We start from the raw sequence: 25,318 nt of genomic DNA on the forward strand, positions 1-25,318 counted from the left end.
CCTTGAAGCAAAACCCGAATCCCGTATCCCATTCGCGGACTTCCCAGTAAAATCGAGACTTGTGCTTTTAATTGGAAGGAGTGGAAAAAGTGACTGGGAGCCGGGACGCTTCCCCGGTCACATGGCAGCGGTATAAATAGCCGGGACGGCTCCCGCCCTGACTCAGCAGCGCGCTGCCGCGGCCCCCGCACCGCCAGCACCGGCGGCGGCAGCGCGACACCTGCTGGCGGCCCAGCGCCCTGTGCCCGCCGCCGGCCCGGCCCCGACCTGCCGGCCCGGCCCGCTGCCTCGGTGCTTGCTCGCACTTGCACTGGCCTCGCTGTAGTGCTGAATGGTTCCGGCCTTGCCACGGCTTTTGCAAAATGTCACTGTCTTCCCCCAGTTCTGTATTTCAAGGCTCGTTGTCTAAACTAAGGAAGCTGATGATCTCGCAGAAGCAGCCAGTAAAATGACATTTCCCAGAATGGGTTTGTGGAAACGAAACCTCATTTTAATCATGAGCGAGTACTCAAAATCCTTTAGCAAAAACAAGTATTTACTTAGTTCTTACCAAGACAGCAGAATAAAAGATGTTGTAGTTGTCAGCAAACTTTGTGTAGTTGATTCATTTTTTGGAGTGCGGCCAAATATTCAAGTTTTCACCAAAAAAGTTATTTTGTTGCACCTAAGCTGCTGCATTAGGAATTGACAAGGTCTTAAAGGAAAGCAATGTAGGAGCAAAAATCTTCTGTGAAGTCATGCCAACATTTCTTAACGATGGAGAGTTGTGTTAATCATAAACTTGGCAAATTTGGTTTCTGGAAGTACAAATAACATGGAGACAAGGAGATATGAGAGAGAAAAGATGAATTTGGGATTGGGCATGATTTGCCTGAAGGCAAAGATGACTTCTGAATTAAGCTAAAATGAAAACACAACTGCAAAAAGTGCACAAATTGCATGGGGACTCGTTCAGACACTGAGATAAGAGTGGTTCTTTTGTACGTGAATTCTAGTAATTGAGGTGGAAGTCATGTCTGCATGGAGAACACTGGAATGTTAAAACAAATTAATAGAAAGTATGAAAAAAAAAAAAAAAAGCAAGTTAAAACAGATTAAAGACTTGTATGCATACAGTGATCCCAAAGGTTAAACCAAAACAGACTAAGACCATTTCTGAGAAGAGCTGTGCAAAAATTTATCTTCTGCATTGAAAAATCTTACCTTTTACTCGTGGCTTTATTTATTCATTTATTTACTATCCCATCATCATTTGCAAAGAAATAACAATGGGATAAGAATTGGATATGTTACCAAGAAATAGGAATTTTTAATAAAGCCTGGCCATCAGAGCCCTGGAGAACGACGGAGCTGGGAAAAGTAAAGGTCATGCTTAACCTCCATATTAGTAACCCAGATACTGCACTTTCACGATGATGCTGCACTTACCAAAGTGAATCAAAGCTGGGACAAGTTGGGTTGCACTGTTTCCCAACTCCGTAATTTGTTCTTTGACCAGCTGGCAAGAAAGTAGAATGTGCTGAATCCATGCACAACTGGTGCAGGTGAAAGGTCAAAATGTAATTTATCATTTCTTTAATGTGGTCTTACTGGCAAAATGTAATGGTATTCACGTTTATATTAATAATGATTCAATCTCCCTGTTCAATAATGTCCTTATTTTATTTCCTAACTGTTCTACACCTCACATAAGGCACCACTGACACACTGTCCTATGACTAAGTTGCACAGATCTGCCCGATGTTTAAATTCATGTTCTGTCATATCTTTGGAGCTCTTTCCCAAGTCACTTTTATTATGGTAGGAAAAAATTGGTGTTGAAGTAATGGTGTTCCAATTCAGTGAGAGATCGCATCTGTCTGCATTTAGCCGTGTGTGGTAACTGCATTTCTTGAACTTGCATCCTCTCCCTACAAGCAACTGTTCAAATGATTTAAAGCAGTCTATTAGTGATACCTATATTAGTGTATCAGTAACAATTCAAGACATACAAACAAATACCACTCATTGTTTTTAATCTGTGGCTGTTTATCATTATAATTTCTAGTAACAGTGTACACATTCTTCAGTGTCACAGAATGAGATTATTCTAGAAAGCAAGCAAGCTGAAACTGTAGAAGCAAACAAATATACGCTCCCTGCAATGCATAATGTTTCAAGCTGCTTCATTTATGAAGGAAGACTCATTAACTGGGCAATGTACGGTAGCTTTCTCTTTTAATTACACAGTTTTATTATACAGTGGAATTATTTTCCAGAGTGCAACTGTTTTTGCAGACTGACCTTTTATTGTAAGAGAAGTTTCTAGTTAATGAAGAGAGGTAATTGCAGCACAAAATAGACTTTTGACATATAGAAAGCTATTGTTACCAAGACATTGCTAGTGTAGAATGTTATCTAAAAGAGAGCCTTAATTTACATATTTAAAAAATTACAGAGTTGCACGTATGTAGCAGTGATGTTGAGAAGACTACTAAAAAAAGTAGTGTGCAGCAATCCTGTAATGGCTCTGTAGTTGCTGCAGTAGATTGAGGCGTACGTGTTGCGCTGACCAGGAAGGGTTTGTGACAAGGAAAAGAATGGTAGGAAAAGAGTTGCTTTCTGACCCTCTGTGCAGCGCTTTTCAATTTCATTCCTTTAGAGAATCACAAGATTTAGTCAGAATTCTGACTAACGTATGCATCAGAAGATCTGCCTGGAGCATTGCTTTCAATATTTTCTAGGCATTTTAAAACAAACGTTGAATTTGCTGTTTATTAGGATATATGATGACTTTCCACCCATCACAGAGATCAGCCCTGACCTTTACATGCCTAAAAAAGAGAGAATTTTTCTTAAAATCTGAAGCATAATAATTGTGAGGGACGTTTGTTCTGACCACCACACTGAGCAGCTCACTCAGCATGGTTTAAGTGGGATAAATGCCCTTGCCCCAGGCGGCTGATTTTTGCAGTGGAATTAAGCGTGGTGGTAGAGTTTGCAGTAGTTTGCTACTTATTCACACTCTGTGTCTTTTCACTGGACTTCTGTGAGCACTGCTCTCTGACAGGGATTTCTTAATAAAGTAGAGCATATGCAGAATTTAGGATATTTAAATTCTCTCATTTACTTAAGTAGGCTCTTTTGGTACGTACTTTCCCACATTAAGAGCCTGAACTCCTTTAGTTTGATAGAGGAGAAGAGCTCTGTATTAAGACAGAGAAAAAAGCACTTTATTTTTTACCAAACAGAAATGACAGCTACCGTTGTGCTAGACCTTCTATTTTTTTTTATTGTAAATATCAGAAGGAACAGATTTTCTGCAGTGTGTTAACAGAAGAAAATATTATGAAAGTTTGAGCAGAAGTGTTTGGCATTGCCAAGTCTCCCTAGCTATCTTAAGAGCTCTCTTCAGGATCTGTCTCATTAGGAGTTGACTCTTTTTTAGGAGCAAAACCAGGACACTGTGATGGACTGTTGTCACAATTTGAATGGGAAGTAACTGAAGTAACTGTTTGCTAAATAACTTCAATACAAATGAAGCATCTGATGGAATTTTTTTCTTTGGTTATCTTACAAGCAAAAAAATGTAGCTGCATTTACTGATGAAATTATTTTTCCGTGTGTTCTAATACACACCCATGCCTTTGCAGTGCAGAGCTTGTTAAATTCTTTTCCAGAAGCAGTCCAGTTCATGAACACACTTAAAAGATACTATTAGAAAGCATGTCAAAGGAAACCACTTGTTTAAAGGATGAAGTACATGCAATGCAACCCAACAGAGACCGTATCTAAGCTCCTCAGAATACAGCCTTTGCTTCCTGTCTTTCTTGTTTTTCTCACCTTTGCTTGTGTGGTAAAAAAAAAGCAGAAAAAAATGTAAACCAAATCCTTTAATTAACTATTCCTAACTTGAGAAGCTGGTGACCATTTGGAGGGCTGGATCATATGCTTTATATTCTTGCTTGTATTTACATGCTCTTATCTTGATCTAGAGAAACAGGAAGGTTAGCAGCAAAAATACTGAAATCTTGAGTCAAGTAAAATTTATGGCCATTTTATAAAACTAGGTAAATGGGCTTCTCCAGACTACTCGCATTGTATTGCTAATGATTGTCCCATTATCTTTACTTAATATAGTTACTTTATGAATAATATATTTCCTGGAAAAATGGCATTTTAGTTTTTAGAATTTTATTATAACATGGCATTCCTACTCTTTTTAAAATTCTGTTTTTCTTCAGTTGGAGGTTTATAGTTATTCTGAAGTACAAACATTACCAGTTGTACTTAAAGCTCTGAAAGGCTTTGCATTTGGTAATTAAATGAACTGCTTGAGTTAGTATTGTACTTCTCAGCCTTTCACATTTAATTAACATTCAAGTGGGAATAATGAACAATTTATATCTGTCAAGAAAAGACAAGACGTAACAAATTGTCTCCGTGCAGATGTGAAATTGAGGCAACCTTAGAGAGACTAAAGAAACTGGAGCGTGATCTGAGCTTTAAAGAGCAGGAACTAAAGGAACGGGAGCGACGTCTGAAGATGTGGGAGCAGAAGTTAACTGAACAGTCCAATACTCCTGTAAGTAGACAATAATACATCCTTTCATTTTACTTCAGAAAGCATTTCGAGCTTTGCCTATGTAAATCTAGAGATACACCAAGGGACTAGTGCTCCAGTTTTCTTTGTGTTGTGTTGGGTCTATTTCGTAACATCACTTCAAATAACTATATTAGTTTAAAAAAATTCATGTAATACATTGGATATCAGATATTGCCTAGTTCATTTTGTGCCCTGGGCTTTTGAGTAGTTTCCCATTGATTTAATTACAGTTCTCAGCTTTAAAATTTGATTGCATTCAGTAAAGTCATTTTCAACTAGAAAGTTGTTGACTTTAAATGGACACAGCATTTGGTCTTAAAAGTAAGATTGTTTGTTGCAGAAGAAAGCTTGAGAGACCTATGTATTTTTTTTTAATATTCTTTTACTATGAGAAGAAGCAAATTTCCATGCCATGGAAGAAGGTCAAAATTAGAGCTGTTAATTTGGGACTTTGTACATAGTTAGAGTTAATGTGCTCATGCTGGCTGGTTGTTAGCTGTTGGGACCTCCGCATTCTTATTAATAAATTGAACAAAAAAAATCCTTTGTATCATCTTGAATTTCTTAATGAAGTATGATATCGTCAGTGACTGATTGGCAGAAGGACAACTACAGGGTTAGTGCCTGAATAAAAGCATACTATGACGGAATTGTTGTTAAGAAAAATACTGCTATCAACCCACTTGTTTTTAAAGTACTAGCCAAAAGAGGTATGAAATTGAGTTTGCAGTAGCATATTATATACTTACACACAATTTTATCTCACTTATATCATTGATTCTGATCAGAGCCATTTACATACAACTTGTGTTTAAGGCAGAGCTTACTCCTATTGTTTGAATGAAGTTGCATTCATGTTCCAGCTGTGACCATGTAAAGAAACAATGAAGAATGAATGTTTTCACATGCGCAGATAAACTGTGTGTTCTTAGTAGATATCCCTATGTCTGCTTTAATGCTTGCAAACTTCTAGTAATGGAGCTGTGGACTGTCGTCTGTCTTGCTCACAGCATGAGACACAGCTTTAATGAGCAAATCTTTTTGCAAGCAAGGCGGTAGGGTTTTTATGCTCTACCTGCTTATGACTTCTACTTTTTACTTGTAGCTGGCATTGCTGAAAGTATAAAGCATTGTGCTATGGCCTGTTGTGCTGAGCATGAACTACTATCTTTTCTGCATAATATTAACCCAACTCTTCTATTGCATTTAAGTGCAATTTCTTCTAACAGAAAAATAGATATTTTTTTTTTCCATAGATCTCTAGTGAACTGTTGCATGGAACAGCTTTAAAAACGAAAAAGAAAAAAAGTCCTTTTCTTGGAAAAAAAAAATTACATATTGACAAAAATTGACTTGTTCTGGCAGGATCGGTTTCTTCATAGCGAATGTATTTGTAACCAGTGCCATGTAGAATTTCAACTCTCTCTTAAATTCATAGCTATATATCATTTGGAAAACATCCCTGGGCATTCTCTCTGCAAGTTGTAATCCTTGGAGTCAGGTGTCTCCCTTCGTCCCTCAGTTCAGGGTATGTCTGCATAGCAATGCCAAACCATATGATTGCAGCAGAGAGGTGCACTGCTTGATTTTAAGCTACCTTGGCTGTAAGAACAGTTGTGAAGACATGCAACGTGGAGCTAATAACACAGCTTAGAGTGCCCACTAGGCTTGTGCTTGGTTTTTAGCCATCTCTAGGCCCTGTTGTGTCTCAAATGGTACTGTTGTCCCTGCTGTGCACTCTGCAGTCACTTCTTCATTTTGCTCTGCAGCAAAGACAGGAGGCCAGCAGACACTTTTAAAGTGGTGTGCGGGAGGAGAAACTCAAACCAAGTGAAAGGGAAACAGGGAAGCTGAGTCTGCCACAGAGTTGGTAGAAGCTTCATCCTGGAATCCCACATGGTAGGTAGCTCTGACTAGCAGAAGACTGTACCTATTCCAAAGAATAAAACATGTCTTTGTGCGCATCAGCATGAGAGAGAGATAAGGCGAAGCCTTACAAACACTTCAGTGTTTGTAAGACAGTAGGATTTCTCCCTGCTCTCATTTTGACTGTTTCTGCTGTGACTTATGTAACAGGCACCTCCAAGTCTTATCCCAGCAAATTTCCCTTGTGCAGAGTGTCTTGCACAAGGGAATATGGAGCCTTTTGCAGGAGTAAAATACGTCCACAGCTTACTTGTGAAAGATGACCTGGCTCAACAAGGGAGGTCAGTGTAGCTAAGCCGAATTTCATATAGAGGAGGACAGTAAGCAAGACATGAAGTCTGAAGATTCACCTGTGGTGCGGTGGTCATCATTTAAGAACCGTGACTTGTATGGAGATAGAGGATCCCAGCAATCTATAAAAGGCCTTGATGATGGTCACCATCATCATGTAATGTGACAACAAATGCAGGTGTTGTCACAAAGAACTCCTAAGCTTTCAAAATAACTAGAGGTGGTAAAATGGAGTAATTTAGGTTTTTATAACCCACAAAATATACCACAGCTGTGGCCTACTAGCAGCTTAACCTATTGCCAAACATTGCACAGTAACACAGAAATATGTTTTAGAGGAGAGTTCTTCTGCTTTGTTGATTATGAAAGAGTTTCTTCCCACGTTTCAGGGGATGCATTTCCATGGTTCTTAAGCGATTAAAACTCTGATAGCTGATTAAAGAACTACCTGGCACTAAATCAGTGTGCTGAGCATCTTGTTTCTGTGGTTATTTCTTGTTTTTTCTCTATATTAGTAGGAGCTAATTATTTTCTCCTTCTCTAGGAGCTATTGGTGTTCTTGGTTTAAGTAGTGTTCTGGTGATCATCTTTTCCTGTACAGCCAGATGTATGCAGGCTTAGCTGGGGATCGTGTAGACGGACATAGGACACAAGAAGAGTGTTAAGAACTCCCCATCTCTCCAACTTGTTAATTTTACTTTCATTTCTTAAACAACAAACACTGACTTTTGCCACCACAATGCAAATGGAAAGCCTATGTAAGTAGGAAAAACCTGAAAGAAACAAAAGAGATATTCTCCTTTTTAAATCATAGACAGTTAGTTAATGAAAGTGGTTTTGAAAAGAAATGGCCACTCTTTGAGCAGCCTGGCCATGAAGCCTCCTGTGTAGCAGGCCATGGCACCACTCATAACCTGTTGCGATCAACTGTTGTCAATGCTTCAGTCAGTTTTCTGATTGACTTAAGAAAGATGTAGAAAAAAAGACTTTGGGGCAGGTCATTTTTGGGGCAACTTTGAAAAGAAAGGCCATTTCAGCTGTTCGCATCCAGCCCCTTTGCTCTTGCTTTAGTTGGTAGCTTAATTTAGGTCCATACACCTGAGGTTTTGCTCCCTGTGAAAAATAGGCAGGTGTTTCACTGAAGTTACTTGCTGTGGCACTCTGAAGAGGCATTGTTATTTAGCTGGAAATGGTTTCAATTTCTAAAACTCTGTAATTGCAGACTGACACAAGAAAACACAATTTTATGTAGATGAAGATTTAATCAGTAGAGATTTAATATCACGTGCCACCAAATGAGAGATATCTAGAATTTTATACCACTGAAAAGATTTAGAGAAAAAAAAAAAAAGCCAACCAACCTGTAGAATCTGACCAAGCAGCCCCCTCTTCCCATGCCTGCTTCTCCCTGGAACAGCTTCCAGAAGCAGTGTGCTGGCAAAGGCTCAGGGTGGTTCCTGTCTCCTTGGAATTGGTGAGAGGCTTGTTTCTGACCGTAGCCGTAGCAGGGTGACCCTTTCTTCTTTTGAGTATATGCTCAAAAAGAGTCTTTGCACAAATAATACTGCTGCTGTTATTTCTAATATTTTTGAGGGCTGCTTCTTCTGCACCAAACTTCAGGAACTTATTTGGGTTCTCTAATCTTAATATGATTCATTCTTCAATCCTGAAAGGTTCAGTTAATCAACTAACTCAGACTTATGTTGTGACCCAGGATGAGTTGACCTGGCTAGAAAGCATCACAATCTGTTTTATGCTGTACAAAATGAAGGATTGAAGAGCCTGAACCTCCTTTGATCATGAAAGCTTTGCTACCTGTAATTCTTGCCATGTGATTCTGTGATGTTGCGCTTCCTTTTGAGAACAGTGAGCACAGAATTAAGCAGTTGTAATGAATTCTTGAACTCCATGTTTAGATTCACTAATCATTATGCTCTGTTTATTGCCAACTAATCTGGTGGTGTCTTTTTCCTTGATTTTTAAATTGGTTCTAACTTTCACTTTTGCTCTGTCCTTTCCTCCTTCAAATAGTTTCTCTTACCTCTTGCTGCAAGAATGTCTGAGGAGTCTTACTTTGAATCTAAAACAGAGGAGTCAAAGAGTGCAGAGATGTCATGTCAGATCACAGCAACAAGTAACGGGGAGGTAGCTGGCATGAACCAAAGTCTGAAGGCCTTGATGATGACGGGCTTTGGGGATGTCTTCTCTCTGAACCAAGCAGGATCTGTCCTGCGTTCTGGAATGCAGATAAACATGCAAGCCAAAAAGAATTCTTCTAAAACCACCTCTATGAGAAAAGGAAAGAAAATCAACATGGCTTTGGGTTTCAGTGAATTCGACTGGTCAGATGACGATGATGATGATGATGATTTTGATGACACAGATGATAGCAGCGAATGAAATCAGTTACAGAATTAAATCTGAAATCGGTTTTAGCAAAGCAAAACAATAAAGTTTAAGAACAAGAATCCTGTCAGTTTGGTCTGTTCAAATCCTGTAAAAGAAAAAAAGTGAGACACTTTCCAGGCCGAGCATGTTTGTGTGTAGGAAGACATTGTTCTTGTTTAGATTGTGTTGACTTATTTCTGTTTTGATGAAATTTGGTACTAAACTTCCAAAGTAATTGGGATTACTATTAAGAACTATGATTATGTCTGTAATTCTTGATGCCTGATTACAGAAACTATGGCTTGATAAACTAAAGAACTGAAAACACTGGGGGAAACTTCAATGCCTTTAATGCAATTAATGTACTGCAAATTTTTCTTTTTTTTTTTGTTTGTTTGTTTGTTTGTCACTATCTTTACCCCTTTAATTGTCAATCATATGAATATACTTGTGCTTTCAGATTTGCTGTTCTCTGCAATCCAATCTTTCTCACTGTTGCAGTGAAGGGGTTTGCTGTGTTTCTATTTTAAAGCTTTTTCAAGGTGAGGTTATGGGAAGTCACAAATACGTTTCTAGGAAAAGAGAAGCTTAGCTGAGAGAAATAAAAGGGTAAGCTAAATATACAGTTTAAAAACCAAATAGCAGCAGAATCCAGATAATCCCTATTAGTAGATGGTTTGTATAAATGCTTTTCCCCTTGCGTGTGTGTGCATGTGTATATAATTCACTCGAGCAAAGCGAATTGCAATCAGACTTCTGCATCCATTATCAGACATTGTGATCTAGAAGCTAATTTTCAGTTATGTTGATGTAAATCCAGGAAGCCTCATTAACTTTGATGTACTTACTCTGGTACCTGAGAGTAAAAATGGGTGTTAGCAAATTTTGATTCTGTTGCATCTCTGTTTTGTGCTATCCTTTTAGCACTGTTTTGTGCTATCCTTACAAAAGGACAAGGAAAAGTCATGGTGACATTTCAGCTTGGACCCTACTTCTGTGGCCTATGTGAAATTCTCAGTGGTGGCAGTTATATGAGGAATATTTACAGGTCCCTGAGTATCTGTTTTTTTTTTGCAGCTAAATCACTTTTAAAGCATTGCCACTACTGTTAGGACTTTCCATAAAACTCGGCATGTAACAATCTGCTGCAATAATTGCCTGCCAGGCACTTGTGTTGAGAACAGTGAGTATTTTTCTCCTGATGACCCCTTTAGCAGTAATGCAGGAGGAGGGAGGGAAACTGGCACAAACACAAATGCAGGTTAGGAAGGAAGCTGATGTAAAACACTTGCCCAAGGAAGAAGGACAGCATTTCAAAAGACAAATGTTACTGTCTAGTTCAGCTACAGTGGGAATAAGTTGTCAAAATTCCATTCTCTATTACTGGAGGGGTTTCTTTTATGAAAACTTCTGTTTTTGAGTGGCTTCTTTAATTATAGGCTTGTCTGTTACACAGCTCTAACCTATGTATTACATGAGTATTTTTGTAGATTGCTTAGAGAAAAATGGATACATTAGATAGCAGCAGGCCTGAAATCATTACATGTTCAAACAACAAAAGAGAAAGTTCTTTGAAGGAGTTTTCCCAGAGTATGAGTGGGGCACTTCTTTGCAATGTAATACAGAATTGTTTTATTCTGAAACCCCGGCACTGGTCTGGTAGCCTGCGAGGCAGTGAGTGCTTCGGCCAGAGCTGGCGTGCTCCACTCAGTTTTCACCAGTCTAGGCCCTCCAGAATGCTTCCTTTCAAGTAGGATATCATTCCTCATTCCCCTTCTTCCTAACAGTTGCAGGTTCATTGGCTTGAAGTGAACCCTCATGCATCAGGAGGCTTTTTCATGTCTGAATTGTAATATACGTGATGTGATAAGCTTACTCAGTATCCTGGAGGCGACATGCTCCTCAGTCACAGGTAGGGATGGCATTTTAGGTCCATCAAAGCAATGTGACTTTAGAGAGAAGAGATACTGAAAGAATAAACTGGAAATAAGAACAAATAGGCTATTTCCAGTGCAGATTTGCACTCTAAGTTTGTCTGCTAACACCCAGAGCAGTTATATTATTTTTTTTAACTTCCACATTGCACACAGGAAAATTTGATCTAGTATGTACACTTAGGATGTGTGTCGTTGCGCAGAGATTATTGTACCACATATGCAGTGTAGTGTTGTACAGCTTTAACTGAAAACAAATTTTTGTTCAGTATGATCAGCGTTCAGAAATTACTTGTCCCTAGCACTGATGTTTTGCACTTTTTTTAGGATCTGACACTCTCAGAGCACTTTATGCATATTTATATTTGTGTAAGTTTTAATTGAATTTTTACATTCACTCCTTAGTGTTTACAGAATTAAAAATAGTCCTTGAGTAGTACACTACAGGAATTCTTAGTTAAAAAATACCCAAATTTGGGTCTCTTTCCAAATTTTTATACTTATTACCCATGCGTGTATCTTATTTCAGCAGAATATTATCAGAATTTGGTAACATGCCCCTAGGAGTTTTGACTATTTATTTACTTCCAGTTCTTTTTATTGGGAAAAAAAAAAAAAAAAAAAAAAAAAGAAGAAAGAAAAAGTTTTATTCTTTACCTTCTCCACACTTTGCTTCTCAAAGCAAGTTTAGCTGTATTAAGAAAAAATTTAGATTCTCTTAAAACAACTTGCTTTGTGCTTGAAGTAGCAAAGATCTCTGAATTGTTAAGAAAGTTAAGATATGACAGATAACATATGATAGGCTCTGTTGGTGCAGTTCTATCATCACAGTGTTATACTTAGGATATTAGCTATGCTTATAAGAAAAAAACGATATTGATTGAATTTTTACTTTCTGTGATGGCTTTTATAACAGATGTCTGCAGTTTACAAGCCAAAAATTGTATGTGAGAATCAGCTGTGTTGTTTCTGCCTCTGACAAACTCCTAGCTAGATAAAGATTTTGGAAGCATCTCTGGTGGGCAGGTGTGTTGTTTGGAGGAGGTCATAATATTTTCATCTTCCAGACCTGATTTTGCTCTGCTGTGCAATCTGGCCTGTTTTTCTACCCATGTCAGCAGCACAGAAGCCCACAGCCACTTGCTGTGCCAGCTTAGGAAAGCATTAATCAAACCCCAGAGGTGTTGCTGTACTTGACAGAGGGGAAATGCAAGAACTGGGCCTCAGCTTCTCATTTTCACCAGGCTGTTGTTCTGCCAACATTTACTAGGGTGGCTCAAGAGAAGAATGGTGAGGATTGTCTGTTGGCTCGCTTAAAGATACAGAGTGAGCTGGGACCAAGACAGGATGTCCTAACTCCCAACTCTGTTTCTTTTCCTTCAGCGTTGGGGAAAAAAACAGGGGAGGAATTAATGGCATAAAACTCTTAATCTGGTCATTTTTGTGACTTAATTTGACCAGTTTTGTGACTCCCAGTAATTCCTTGGAGGTATGGGGTGTAGGTGGTGCATCCCCACTGGCTGGAGGCCTGGCCTGGAGTTTGTCCCATCTAGCTATGGAGGGCTTTGGGGAGGGGAGGTCTGGAGTAGCTCCTTGTCTCACAGTCGTGTTTGACTTGTCATTTCTTTATCGTTTGAGCAATTCTGTTAGATGTTGATTTCCTCTCCTTCTAGATGTTGAAACAGTTATTAAGAATTAAATATTTGTTGCAATAACAAGTCATTTTGCTCTCAGCAGTAGTAGTAAATCTGTAGTGTGCTTACTGCTACTGAGTATGTAGCAGTCACTGTGTCTTGAGTACTGTAGTGTCTTTTTCTGTAATCAGGCAGCTTTTACAGGTTTTCAATAGGACCTCTAACTTGACAGAGGTTTTGACTACAGTCCTATGTAGAACGTTCAGGTAAAAAGATAAGTTCATTTACTAATTTTCACAGCCCTTAATATGCACTAGTAGGAATCTGGAGGAGAATCCTTTCTCCTTTTCCCCAGACTTCGACTTGGTGTACACTGTAAAATCTGCACAGAGGTTTCTGATGTGTGAAGATTTAATTTTGAAAATGTAGAACCAACAATCTTCTTTAAACATTTTGTATCGTGTGCTAACTATCCATATGCCTTTGAAAGTCAGATATAGTCCACTGCATTTCTTGCTTTTGCACTACTGAAAAAGTTTTGTATTGAATTATAGAAATTGATGCCACTTACACTTCAGGTGTGAACAGATGAAATTTGAATAGAAAATATTTTCAAAATAATCATTCTCCCTTCTGAGAAAACGGTGAGCACAGTGCCTGTGCCAAAACTCTTGTGCTGTAAACTGAATATATAATTTGTGTGGAACATGCAATGTTACACTTCTGTGTGGTAAAACCTTGCAGCGTCAGTTACTCTCTTTATTGCACTTGACATATGATGTCTTGTTTTATTCACACTGTGGATTTGATTTTCCAGTGTAAAAACATAGCATACAACCAAAAAGAAACCATGCAATGTATTCAATTTCCTCAATTGGTGTCATGAACTTTCTATTGATGTGAACTTTTTCCTTTGCTTCTCTTTGTTCCAAACTCTATTTTGCAATAAACATTTTGACAGTAAATTTTATGCATCTGTGTCCCTGTGTAAAATGCTGGTGTTTGAAGAGGTTCCTTACTGTCTGGTGGTTCAAGTCATTTTTATGTTACTCACTGTGTAACACTTCTCCTTTACTCTGCCCACCTTTTCTTTCCATTTTTTTAAATTTTGAAAGAATATGGAATATACTCTTTGGTTATACTTGAATGTGGGAAAGCCTGAAAATTATACAATCAAAAATGGCAATATTGCACTTCTGCAGTGAGCGGTTTAATCATACCAATTATTCTACAAGCTCCTCACCCAGCACCAGCCCTTCTGACAATAAGTACCCACAAAAGGCACGACCTGCTGCCTTCACAAGGGTCTTTGTGGTGGCCATTTGCCCTTCCTTGCGCCCAGTTGTTGCCTCAGCACTACTCCCCGGGCAGCAGGTAACTGTTAGCACAAGATAAGACTGACTAGCAGCGGGTAGATTTAGAAGATTGTCTTTACAATATCATGTTTTCAGTCAAAAACTCAAGTCTTTTTCTAGCAAGCACGTTTTCCCATCTTACATTTCACTATGATGCCTTTGGCTCTGTCCATTTTGGGGTTGCAGTGGGCAGGAGGATAGGTGTAATGGCCCACCAGGTCCTTCTCTCAGAGGTGCTTTCAGATCTCACGGATGATTTGTGCACAGCAGACTGTGATGGTGATGGTAGGAGGAAGAGGATCTGAAGAGTCCTCAAGCTCCAAGCGGGGTTGGATATCAAAAGCTGCAGTTATGGAGGATGTGTCAAGGAGTGTTGGGCAATCAAAATCCTCCAGTGGGAGCTTCACGTGAATGTTGTGATGGGCAGAGCTGGAAGTTTTGGGTGGATTATACTAGAACCTGGTCTTGGTAGTGGAGATCCTGGGATGTGCTCAGGTTGGGCCAGAAGGGACAGCTCTGCTGTGGGCTTTAGCTGGGCACAGACAGGGTGAGGGTGGGGTGCTCACAGACCAGCAAAGCTCACTCACTGGAGGTAAGAAAGGCCTGGAGGCCAGTGGGTAACCGAGCTGTTACTCTCTTAGGTCAGTGTTACATACATCAAGTAAGCTTACAAGTGCATTATGGCATTGAGCCTTCAGGAGATTCTGACTGTCCAAATGTGTACATACAAATTAATATTAACTCTTTTTCTGGATAAGAATGCAAATAAGGTGAAGCCTGGGTAACATATGCTTGTGTGAGTAAAACAGCGATCAGTATTGCAGTGAGGTCTTCTACTGTGTCAGCTTTTTCAAATCATCCCAGAATTTCACATTTATCCTTCATGGTTTCAAGAGCCACGACAAAGCATGCCACACGTCGGCTGCAATGCCACAGGGGCTGGGAAGGTGCTGTGCTCACGGAGCCTCAGGCAAGCAGTTACGGAGCATTGGCAGAAACCAGAGGAGAATTGTCCCAACAGGTTCCCAACAGGAAGACTGCCCACAGCAGCCTGACTCCAAATCCTGTCTTCACTGCTGTCTAGTGGTGCTTTTACTTCCTTCTGCAGAAAATGCTCATCATTTTGGATGGTGTCATAATCACAGCATTGTTTTTCCTGCAGAAATCAGATGGTATCAAATCCATAACAAAAGCAAAAGCCTTTTTGTAGTATCAAACAAGAAGCGAGATAGTTGGAGTAAGCCCGCAATCGGTTTGAATCCAAAGGGTTGTTCTTTTGGTCTGGGAAGTACTCTCTGGTGCCCCAGGTTAAAGCCCTCCCCTTCACTGGAGGAAAAGAACCAAATAAAGCCACCAGAGTGAGTTTTGGGTGGAGGGGAGAGCAACAGTCAGATGGTTTTTTTTTTCAATTCGTATCTCTCATACAGTTGCTGCCCTCCTTTGATATTTGTGCATGGACTGAAGAGGATGTGGTGAGTATCTTGTGTTAACGTGGCCAGTGCTGTGCTGCTGGAGCTTTCTGCCAGTTGCGGTGGGTATGGAGGGAATATGACCTGGATCAGAATATCTAGGTGAGATTTGACTGCTATTTGCTTGGTGGAACTTGTGTCCCAGAAGGGCTTTTAAAATGACCATACATAAGTTAAGAATTTATGTGACCCTGATAAAACAGATACTTCTGTGATGTCCGGAAAATAATTTGTGCTGTGAGTTTTCAGCAGCCAAGACTGCATTCCTCAGCAATCATTTAGGAAATGTGGAAGTGCTACAAGAAGACCTGTCTAAGCAAGGCTTTTCCTGGAGAGTTTAAAATGGGTTTGAAGGTTTTATCTTGCTGTATGCTACTGGAATGGAAATTAACTGAAAGTTAAGGGTATATGTTAAGGGGTTGGGCTATCTCGTAGTAAAAAAAGGCACTGAGCCTTCTTTTTTGCGCTTTTATTCAATTAAAATGCTAAGCCAGTAATACCAATTATTCATCTTTAGCATGTCACTGTGTCGCAGTGATTTTCATGTCCCATTTAGCACTCTTGTGTATGGTGCAGCATGGGATTGTTTAGCTAAGGCTTATTGAAGGACTCCCTGTAAAGACAGTGCAAAAGCCAGGATAGCTCTTGCTGCTTCTAAGGGCTTAACTAAAGCCCTTTTATCATGTGGCAGGTTGCTATACTGTTTGCCTCAGTCATTTCTGTTCTTCATAATGATAAGCTAAGGAATGGACCTGCAAAGTAGAAAGCAGTTTTAAAAAGATAAATAACATTGGAGAATCTTGAGTCCTTTAATGAAAGCTTATAAATATTCTTAAAATTAATTTTCTAAAAGAGTGATTATATTTGTGAGCTTGAAGTAAGTGTAATATAAAATTTTGCTAACACGAACTTCCAAGGCTGATTCCTTTTTTTTTTTTTTTTGCAGTTTTTCTGGATGCAACAACTTACTAGAAAAGGTAAAAGCTGTTCATATGTACCTTCACGTTCATATTAACGAATACAAATACATCTGTTTGTCTTTTTCTTCCCTCATCGAAAAGCCTTATGGATTTCTGAATAACCTCTCTTACCTTAAGGCGATGCTTCTGGTGAAATGAGTGCATATGCTAGCTTGTTCAAAGAACATCATATCACTGGAAAGCGATTGCTTCTTCTAGAAGAAGAAGATTTAAAGGACATGGGAATCATTTCCAGAGGACACATCATCCACCTAAAGGTATCTAATAGTATATGTTGAACATCAGAGTAGGTTGTAGCGTAGGTATTGAGAGAGATTTTACAGTTTTATAGTAGCATTAAGTATTTTTTTCTTTTAAGTTATAAAGGTAAATAGAGAGCTTGTTTGGTACAAAAAGAATCAGAGTTACAGGTTCATGGCTCTGAAACCCAAAGAGCCCTGAACGTTCTGTGAAGTGTGAAATGTGCCACAATCTTCATTCTCCTCCTCATCTATGAGTTTTGTTGCGGGTAGGACTGACAATACTGCTGGAGATTTGTCTAAGAGGGCAGAGCCATTTATCTAGCAAAAAGCTTTGGAATCTTCAGTGTGCTGTCCCATAACATTTCTCTTTAGCTAAGAGAGGATCAGGTATGGAAAAATTACTTGAACTGAAATTTCTAAACTTCCCAACTTAGACTACTTTTAAGCTGATTGATGGCCAGGTTGCTTTGCTTGTAATGCTTTGTTTTCTGGTCTTTTGAATATATAATGTTTGTTATGAATTCAGAAAATTATGGTCTGGAAAACGTGATCACAACAGCAGTAATGGTATTAATAATGTATCCACAGGAGATAGTTACATTTCCTGGCTGTCAGCTTTGGAAAATGATCTCTCTAAAAGCAGCATCTGGGATTCTGTTGGGTCTCAGTGACTTTATACCACAATTTACTAGTAAAGAGATACTTTTATCCTAATTGCTAGTCCTGCAAATTTAGCTTCATCTCTGTAAGTCACAGATTTATTCCCCTTTGCTCATCAGCCATTTTTCCATAGCACACACCATTGCTGATATCTTTAATTTACATTTCCTACAGGGAAAATTATTGAAACTTAATAAAGTCAATAATACCCAAAATGAAAGACTTTGGCTTCCTGGGTTGATTGAGCATAAATAAAAACAACCCAAACAACCCCCAAGCATTTCTTTTTTTCTGATTAAGCAGCTCAGATTCTGAATGCGAAATGTGGTCGATCTACCGAGACAGTTTCCAGAGCTGAGCTGTATTTTAAACTGCAGTCACATGCCCTGATGTAGCTGCAATGAAAGGCACAGCACATGCTGAACTGCTTTGCTTTTCACACTGGTATTTGTGGTATTTGATGCTGAATAACGCTCATTTGATTTTGTTGATTTTTTTTTTTTTTTTATAGACTGCTATTGAGAAGTTAACCCATGACTACCTAAATCTGTTTCATTTTCCACCATTAATTAAGGCAAGTCTCATTGTTTATATAAGTGCTTCTCATATTGGTATAAATACTTCACTGCTTTCATGTCTCAGCTTTATGCCATTGGCAGGAGAGTGAGGCAGCCGCTTACACAGCAGGTCTGCCACTGCTTTTGACAAATGTGGAGGGTCACCAGCAGCAACGGGTTGCATGAGAACAAGTGGTATGATAATAGATGTTGTTTTCAATGAGGATCCCAGATGTTGTCATGAAACCAGTGCTGGGTCCACTCTTCTTCAACATCTTCATCAATGACCTGCATGATGGGATAGAGTCCACCCTTGCCAAGTTTGCTGATTATACAAAGCTGGGAGGAGTGGCTGACGTGACAAGGCTGTTCTGCCATTCAGTGGGACCTGGAAAGACTGGATAGTTGAGAAAAAGGAAACTGATGAAGTTCAACAAAAACAAGTGTAGAGTGTAAAGAAATAACTGCACGCGTTAGTACAGGTTAGGGGCTGTCCTGCTGGAGAGCTCTGCAAAAAAGGACGTGGGTGTCCTGGTGAACAACAGATTGGCTGTGAGCCAGCAGTGTGCCCTTGTGGTCAAGAAGGCCAACAGTATCCTAGGATGTATTAAAATGAGCTTGGCCAGCAGGTTGAGGGAAGAGATCCTCCCCCTCTACTCTGTCCTGGTGAGGCCACATCTGGAATACAGTGTCCAGTTTGTCCAGTTCTAGGATCCAGTTCAAAAAAGACAGGGATCTCTTAGAAAGAGTGCAGTGGAGGGTGACAAAGATGATAAAGGATCTGGAGGAAATCCCAAAAGGGAAATGAAAACCTGAACACCACTGCCGTGCTGTGATTGCGGTGCTGGTGGCTGCTGCAGTGTCATGGAACTGTGGAGCAGGAGCCAGTATCTCCCAGCAGAACCATGGCCCTCTGCTGCGGGTGACAATGTGAGCAGCAGGCTTGTGACATAGGAAAGGCAAATCCTTGTTCCCAGAAAAGGCCTTGCTTCTGCCTCCTAGGGGGCTGAAGTAGCTACAAGCTCTCACCTTTTTTTTTTTTTCTTTTTTCTTTTTTCTTTTTTTTTGTTTTTTTTCAGGACTCTGCGGGTGAAGCTGGGGAAAACGTAGAGAAAGTAGTGAATCTTGAACTCGTTTTTGGCTATCACTTAAAGCTGGGAAATGGTCCAAAGGTAATCTGGGTGTGTTTATCAGCTTGGCTATCTTTTTAGTCGGTACCCAGAGTGTCTCGTGTCTTCTGGATGGAAAAAAATGAACCCTCTTGTTCTGGAAACTGCAGAGCTAATTAATGTCGGGGTAGCAGGTAGGGCTGAGCAGTGATAGGCAGCCACGCCTGAGAGTGAGCATGGGAGAGCACAGTGCTGCAGAAAGCTTTGAATGAAAGCTTTTGTTTCCTCACCAACAGTTTCTCTAACTGTCATTTCTGTAATTTGGGCTTTCGCTTTGTTCCCTTTATCCCAATGGGTGTGCAGTAACAAGCCGTTTATGCAGAAGAGCCTATTCAGACAGGAATAGGAGTTTGATGGTGAGAGACAGTTGGGCAGCAACATGTTCATGATATCTGTGGACATGGGTTGGTTCTGCCTCAGCAGAAAGGTGGTGTCTGGCTCTGCATCTGGGAAGAGATGGACAGCATGTGGCATGCATGGCTGGGGAGAATGGGACACGTCCCGGTGTGGCTGTATTCCCCCACAGTGCAGTGGGGAAGTGCAGCCCACTGCAGACAGCGAGACCTCTGTGCCAGGGTGGTAACAGGACTGCCAGAGGGCCGCATCCTGGCCAAACCTTGGCTCTGCGCTGGTTCAGGTACCTCTTGGCACACCCTGTATAGTGGGAGCATTGATGACCCCAGATGTTCCTGCAAAGCATTTCCACCACGTTGTCTGTTCTTGAGAGCAAGGATTATCCCATGCCTTTCATTTTCTTTATCCAGCCTGCCACGGACTTTGAGTTCAAGGGTTTTAGAATTAATTATCTATGTGAAAATGGTGTGCAAAGCATTTCTGAGTTGGAGTCAGGGGTTGCGACAGCAGGATTTGTTTCTTTTTGTATTTGGCAGATCTGCATTGTGTGTCCACCCCAAACTTGTGGGTGGCTGACTTTCATCTTGTGTTATCTGACTGCTTTGCTTTCAGGGCACATTGTTTGCAGAAGTCTCTTGATTTCAGTACTTAGTGGTGCTTGCAGAGAAAGCATTTAGGTTTGTACTTAGTAGGAACTTGGACTCGTACTGAAATCATTTCATCAATTTGAAAAAAGCATTTTACTTTTTGTCTGGCGATTTCCTTTTTTGTTTGTTTGTTTCTTTTATCTTGAGCACATTTTTCCTATGAAAATCTTCTTTATCACTGTGTGAATTACTTAGACTTTCTCAGTGTTCTTGAATGCTCTTACGAGCTGTAGAGCTGCTTTTCTGTAGGCATACATCTTTCCCTGCCATGTGCAACTCCACAAGGAACTAAAAGGCTATGCAATACCTCTTGTCTCACTTGTATTTCCTGTATGATCTATGAGCCATAGCGCAGGGAGGTGGGCAGCTGCAGGAAATTCAGTTTGCCAGCTGAGTTTGAAGATAAGTAGATATTTTAGCTGGACAGCTGCTGTGAGCAAGTAGTTTGAGTGAGTTGTGCATAAACATAACACCAGCAAAGCATGCTCTTGTACGTAAAGCACACAAAATTTGGTTAGCTTGCTTCTTTGAAAACCCCTGGATATAATCTTCTAGCTCCCCTAGAGGCTGCCTTACTGCAACTACTGCTGCCATCACCCACGTTTGTTGTGAAATGGAGACACTGGAGAAACAAGGATTGAAGGGTTTCAATTTCTTTTGTTTTTGTGTAAGAGTGGCACCTGTTCCTGTAAAACTGGGTCAACTGAAGCACTCAGAGCTTGCCTTCTGCCATCTTTATAGTGAAAAAGCTGGTCTACGTCAGTCTAAAATTCAATTTCTTAAAGGAACTTGGCCCATATAATCCCCAGTAACAGGTTGCCTACCTCATATCTACCTGACATCTCTCCTGTTTCAGCCATGAGGAAAAAGAGGCATTAAGCTCAAATCAAGGTTACCCGTGTGTTCCCTGGTGGACTGCTGGAGCTGTGTGCATCAGGGGAGAGTGCCAGGCTCCACAGGAGCTGGTGCAGCATAGCAGGAAGGGGCTGTGCCATGGAACTGCTAATACTAGGGGTTCAGCCCCAGCTGATTCTGCCCTGGTCTCCTGGGCTGCACACTCCTACCAGTGGTTGTAGCACATCTGCCAGGGTAGGGGTATTGGCACTTGGAAGCAAACCAGCCCTTGTGCCCAGAGGTGCTCTGCCAAAGCCTGGCATAGAGATACATGAGACAAGAGTGTGCTCCCCATCCCAGCTAAAGCACTGATGTGGCACAGCCACAATGATTTTTAACAAGGGTCCTGCAGAATATGCTTCAGGATGGTAGCTTTATCTATACACCAGATGTTCAGTCTTGTCTGTACACTAAATGAAATGTTGACTTCCCGGTACGCGACCTTACCATCCTCAGATTTGTTATCTAATTTAAACGCATCTTCTAGTGAGATTATGTTGCTTTCCACCAGCTGATAGACGCAGTCATTTTGTTACAGTTTCCTTCCCTTTTTAGCTGCATCTTTAGAGGTGATGAAAGCTCGGTGACCTTTGTGCTCTCCGAATGCATCAGGAGTGAGCACTGCAAAGCTAACCTGGTTTTTAGAGGTTTCTTCTCCAATTCTTTTAGTTCAAGTTATGCGGTTACTTCCATTTACTTCCTGTTAATGACCTTTCTGTACACAATTCCCACTGAGCTAAAAGGTGATAGCTTTAGACATTTTGTAAGAATTTTTATTCCACAAATTAAAAAAAGTGGGGGGACACCAATTAACTCCAGGATACCAAAGAGGGTAAAAAACAAACCCTGGCAATTGTGGCTTGATCTGATTCGCAGAACTGCACAGGGAATTTTCAATGGTTTTCTCATCCTAGGTGGCTCATTAAAATTTCCCAATCAGGGAAAGGTGTCTGAGCTGTGTTGGCTCCACACAGATGAATCATCCAACCCCTTAAGAAGGATGGTTCACAGTCTTTTTTGTCTCCTGTTGATGCATTCCTTAGTTTTGGTCATCAGAAAGGCAGATTTCACCATGCCTTTGAATGTTTTCATTTTTACCGTGTGGCACAGACTGACCTACATCCAAACACAAAGCCTTGAGGGTGGCTTACCATTTTTGCTGTCTTTTCCCCCTCTCTCTGTTTGACAAGGTAAGGAGCAGAGCCTTGTCAAAACCATCTGCTATCTGCGTGAACTATTTTCTAGCCTCAAATACCCAGAGTGGCATATATTTTAATGCTGTTATTTAAATGCGTAGTGTAAAATTGAATATAATATTAAGGCTACTTTGTAGAGAAATTGTGACCAGCTCTTCATGTGGAGAAACATTGGCTGGCAAAATGTGGAAATACCAGACAAAACAGTGCTATAACACTCATTGTAACTGAGCTGCCGTTTCATGAGGGCTTGAGACCATTTCTACTACTTCTTCCTCTCCAGCCTCCCAATATGTTGACTCTGACAAAACCTTTCTTTGCTTTATTAAAAATAATTCCCAGTTCAGACAGATATGGTGTAACATGTTTAGTTTACTAAGGTATTCAGCACATTACAAACATGGCAAAAATAAAGCAGTGGCCTAGGTCACAAATTAGAAATTCCAGTTTATATGTTTTTCAGTTGTATTACACTATCTTTATCCTATCATTCCTTTGCCAAGATACTTGCAAGTAGCTTGGCTTTCTAGTGTGGGGTTGTCTAGCCTTACCTCAAAACCTTATTCAATGCTTTCTCTTTACTTACAGCTCAAAGCATGATGCTCTCAATACTAAAGTCTGAGTTAATGTGTGTAGCAGAGTGGCATTCTCGTAGGTTTGGTTTGCTCAGACTTCAGTAAATAGTTGGTATAGGAGGAAATACATTGTGAAGGCAAAAAAAACCCAATACTTAAGATGTAAACTAACACCACGGCCATATTTAAATATAACCAGCAAGAGTAATTGCTGTCAGTGCAGTCCGCCAAGGTAGTGAAGTTGGTGGCAGTGCCAGACCTTCAGTGCAGATGTGTTCTTCCTAGGGGGTTTCATGGGCCATGCCCTGGCTCTGCAGAAGGACGTGCACAGAGACAGTCCCATGTCAGGGGGCCATGACGCCTGTGCTGCTCTGCTCCATTCTGTCATGTCTCACCAGCACTGGGTGGAAGTGCCCTCACAGCACAGCGCTCGCCGCAGCGCCCGTGCTTTCCTTGCATCCACTGGAGAAGTGCAGGGCCGTGCACCTGCCCAGGCTGGGTCCCAGTCAGCCACAGCCTGTGCTTAGCAGAGGAGCATGAGGGCTCTGGCTTTCTGGGAGACTGAGCCGGTAACACCAACACATCTCTTGCTTTGTTTTTTTGTGCTGTAAGGCCATCTCTCTCACAAGGCCTCCCCTCCACCCGTGTTTTTCTCTTCCCCCACGAGTGAAAGAAACTGGCAGCACAGCCACCTTGTCTTGCTGGGCCCGGCTGGCAACAGCCTGCCCTGACCTGAGACATGAGCCATTGTTAAGGGTATAACACATTTACATATTTTGCAATAAAACATCAGTTATTTGCATTACTGTGTCAAGTTTTATTTGATTCTTTCACCTAAAAATGACTCATTTTCCTTTCTTGTATTTTAAAAACCAACTACTCTAAGCTTGTTTGAGAATAATCAAAAATTGCCCATTTAGCTAGAAGTCATTTTCTTTTCAAAAGGCAAATGTTATTTAATCTTTCAGCTGTTCATTGTGCCATCATAAATACTTTCTTTTCAGCACAGTTGTGGGGACTGAAATGAGCCCACTAATTGCCTCCCATTTCGACTGACATGTGGTGGTTTAGTGGAAAGAGAACACAGCGGGGAGAAGGAAATAGGAGGCTGAGAAAATGAGAGCTAATTATTTTCACTGCCTCATGTCAGGCTCTGTGTCAGCCTTGTTTTTACAAACTGGAAGGTTTAGCACTAAATAAAACAAACTGGCGTCATGTTTTTATATACTGGCAGTGTCATGGAAGCAGCTGCACATCTCAAAGACAATATAATGCCTGCATTCGCATGGACACCATCTGACAGCCACTGTGAGCCACTGCTAATGAGGATATCACAGTGGTGCCAAGTGAAAGGTGCTGAATTATGTATGATTCTTCATCAGTGCAGCAATAGTCCTGTACATCATTATGAGACATTGTTTTGCTGAAGAGATTAAAACATTCTTAGTTCCAGACCCTGCAACCTATACACGCTACAAGAGGTTATTAATGGAATTTTTAGGGAGAGTTTCTTGTGGATTTCTTTTTGGTTAAAAATATCTCATGGGACAAAGCCGTGGTGGGTCATGACACTATATATATAAAGAAGAGAAGCAAATTAACCGTAATTGTGTTATCTTCCTTTAAATCCAGAATAATAAAATATAGTGTAGCAGGGTGATACATAATGATAAATAACCCAAGTGCTGTCACTAGATGTTCAACTCTAATGCCTTTAAAACAGCAGGTTTCAGCAGCTGAGATAGATAATAGCTAAGAATGTAAAGGAGCTTCTGGGGACCTAAATCACCAACATGCTACTACTTTTAGTACCAGCATGACCGACATTTTTTTCATATTTGTTTCATCTCACGTTACATCTTACTTTTCTTCTAATACCCAGTTGCCTGCTACAATGGCATGGGTTTTTTTTTTCTTGAATCATAAAAAAAAAAAAAGTTTATTGCAACTGCTGATCATGAAATGAATCCTGAACTTGGGCCTCCTCGGGAAAGGAGATGTCATCCCAGCGAGAGTTTGAAGCAGTTGTTGCAGGAGACATGTTTGTTGCTTAAAGCCCATACCTGAGCTTTTTCATTTCTGTTGTTTTTTTTTTTAAAGTACACACGGAGTTAAAGGAGCATTGTCACCACGCTAAGCAGGAGCTTTAATTTTCAAAGTGTTCTTATTTTCTGTTTCAAAGCTGGGAAGTGGTTCAAAATACATTTGTGATTTGCTTTTCTGCTTCTGCTATCAGTTGCAGAGGCTGCCAATTTAGTAGCTTTGTCAAAACATTATTCGGAAATGCTTTCCAACCAAAGTTGTACTGGTTGTGCCTTTGGTTACAAAACCAAATTTTTTTAACATAAAGCTGAAATTATTTATATCAAAATTGAACAGGTAAATATTGAGAGATAGTTTGATGTTTGAATTGCAAGATGTCTCGGGAAATCTCTTTGATGCACCTTGTGTAAATATATTTG

At 40.3% G+C, this 25,318-nt stretch overlaps 1 protein-coding gene across 4 annotated transcripts in view; it reads left to right on the forward strand.

Annotated features, from left to right (window-relative positions):
• The window catches only part of MAP3K20 (mitogen-activated protein kinase kinase kinase 20), an 86,081-nt gene that overhangs the window by 50,205 nt on the left and 10,558 nt on the right, over nt 1-25,318 (forward strand). For 2 of the 4 annotated variants that reach the window (XM_031599457.2, XM_090144038.1), the window contains exons 11-16: nt 4,429-4,564; nt 15,541-15,585; nt 16,529-16,559; nt 16,680-16,819; nt 17,976-18,038; nt 19,101-19,193. In XM_031599457.2, coding sequence (XP_031455317.2) covers nt 4,429-4,564; nt 15,541-15,585; nt 16,529-16,559; nt 16,680-16,819; nt 17,976-18,038; nt 19,101-19,193 — 508 coding nt within the window. Of the gene's footprint in view, nt 1-4,428; nt 4,565-8,833; nt 13,729-15,540; nt 15,586-16,528; nt 16,560-16,679; nt 16,820-17,975; nt 18,039-19,100; nt 19,194-25,318 lie in introns of those variants that run through there. The other 2 variants (XM_090144039.1, XM_031599456.2) reach the window with 2 other exon arrangements.

This window comes from Phasianus colchicus, chromosome 7, assembly GCF_987193195.1.
Source record: "Phasianus colchicus chromosome 7, bPhaCol1.hap1.1, whole genome shotgun sequence".
Classification (NCBI taxonomy): Eukaryota; Metazoa; Chordata; class Aves; order Galliformes; family Phasianidae; genus Phasianus; species Phasianus colchicus.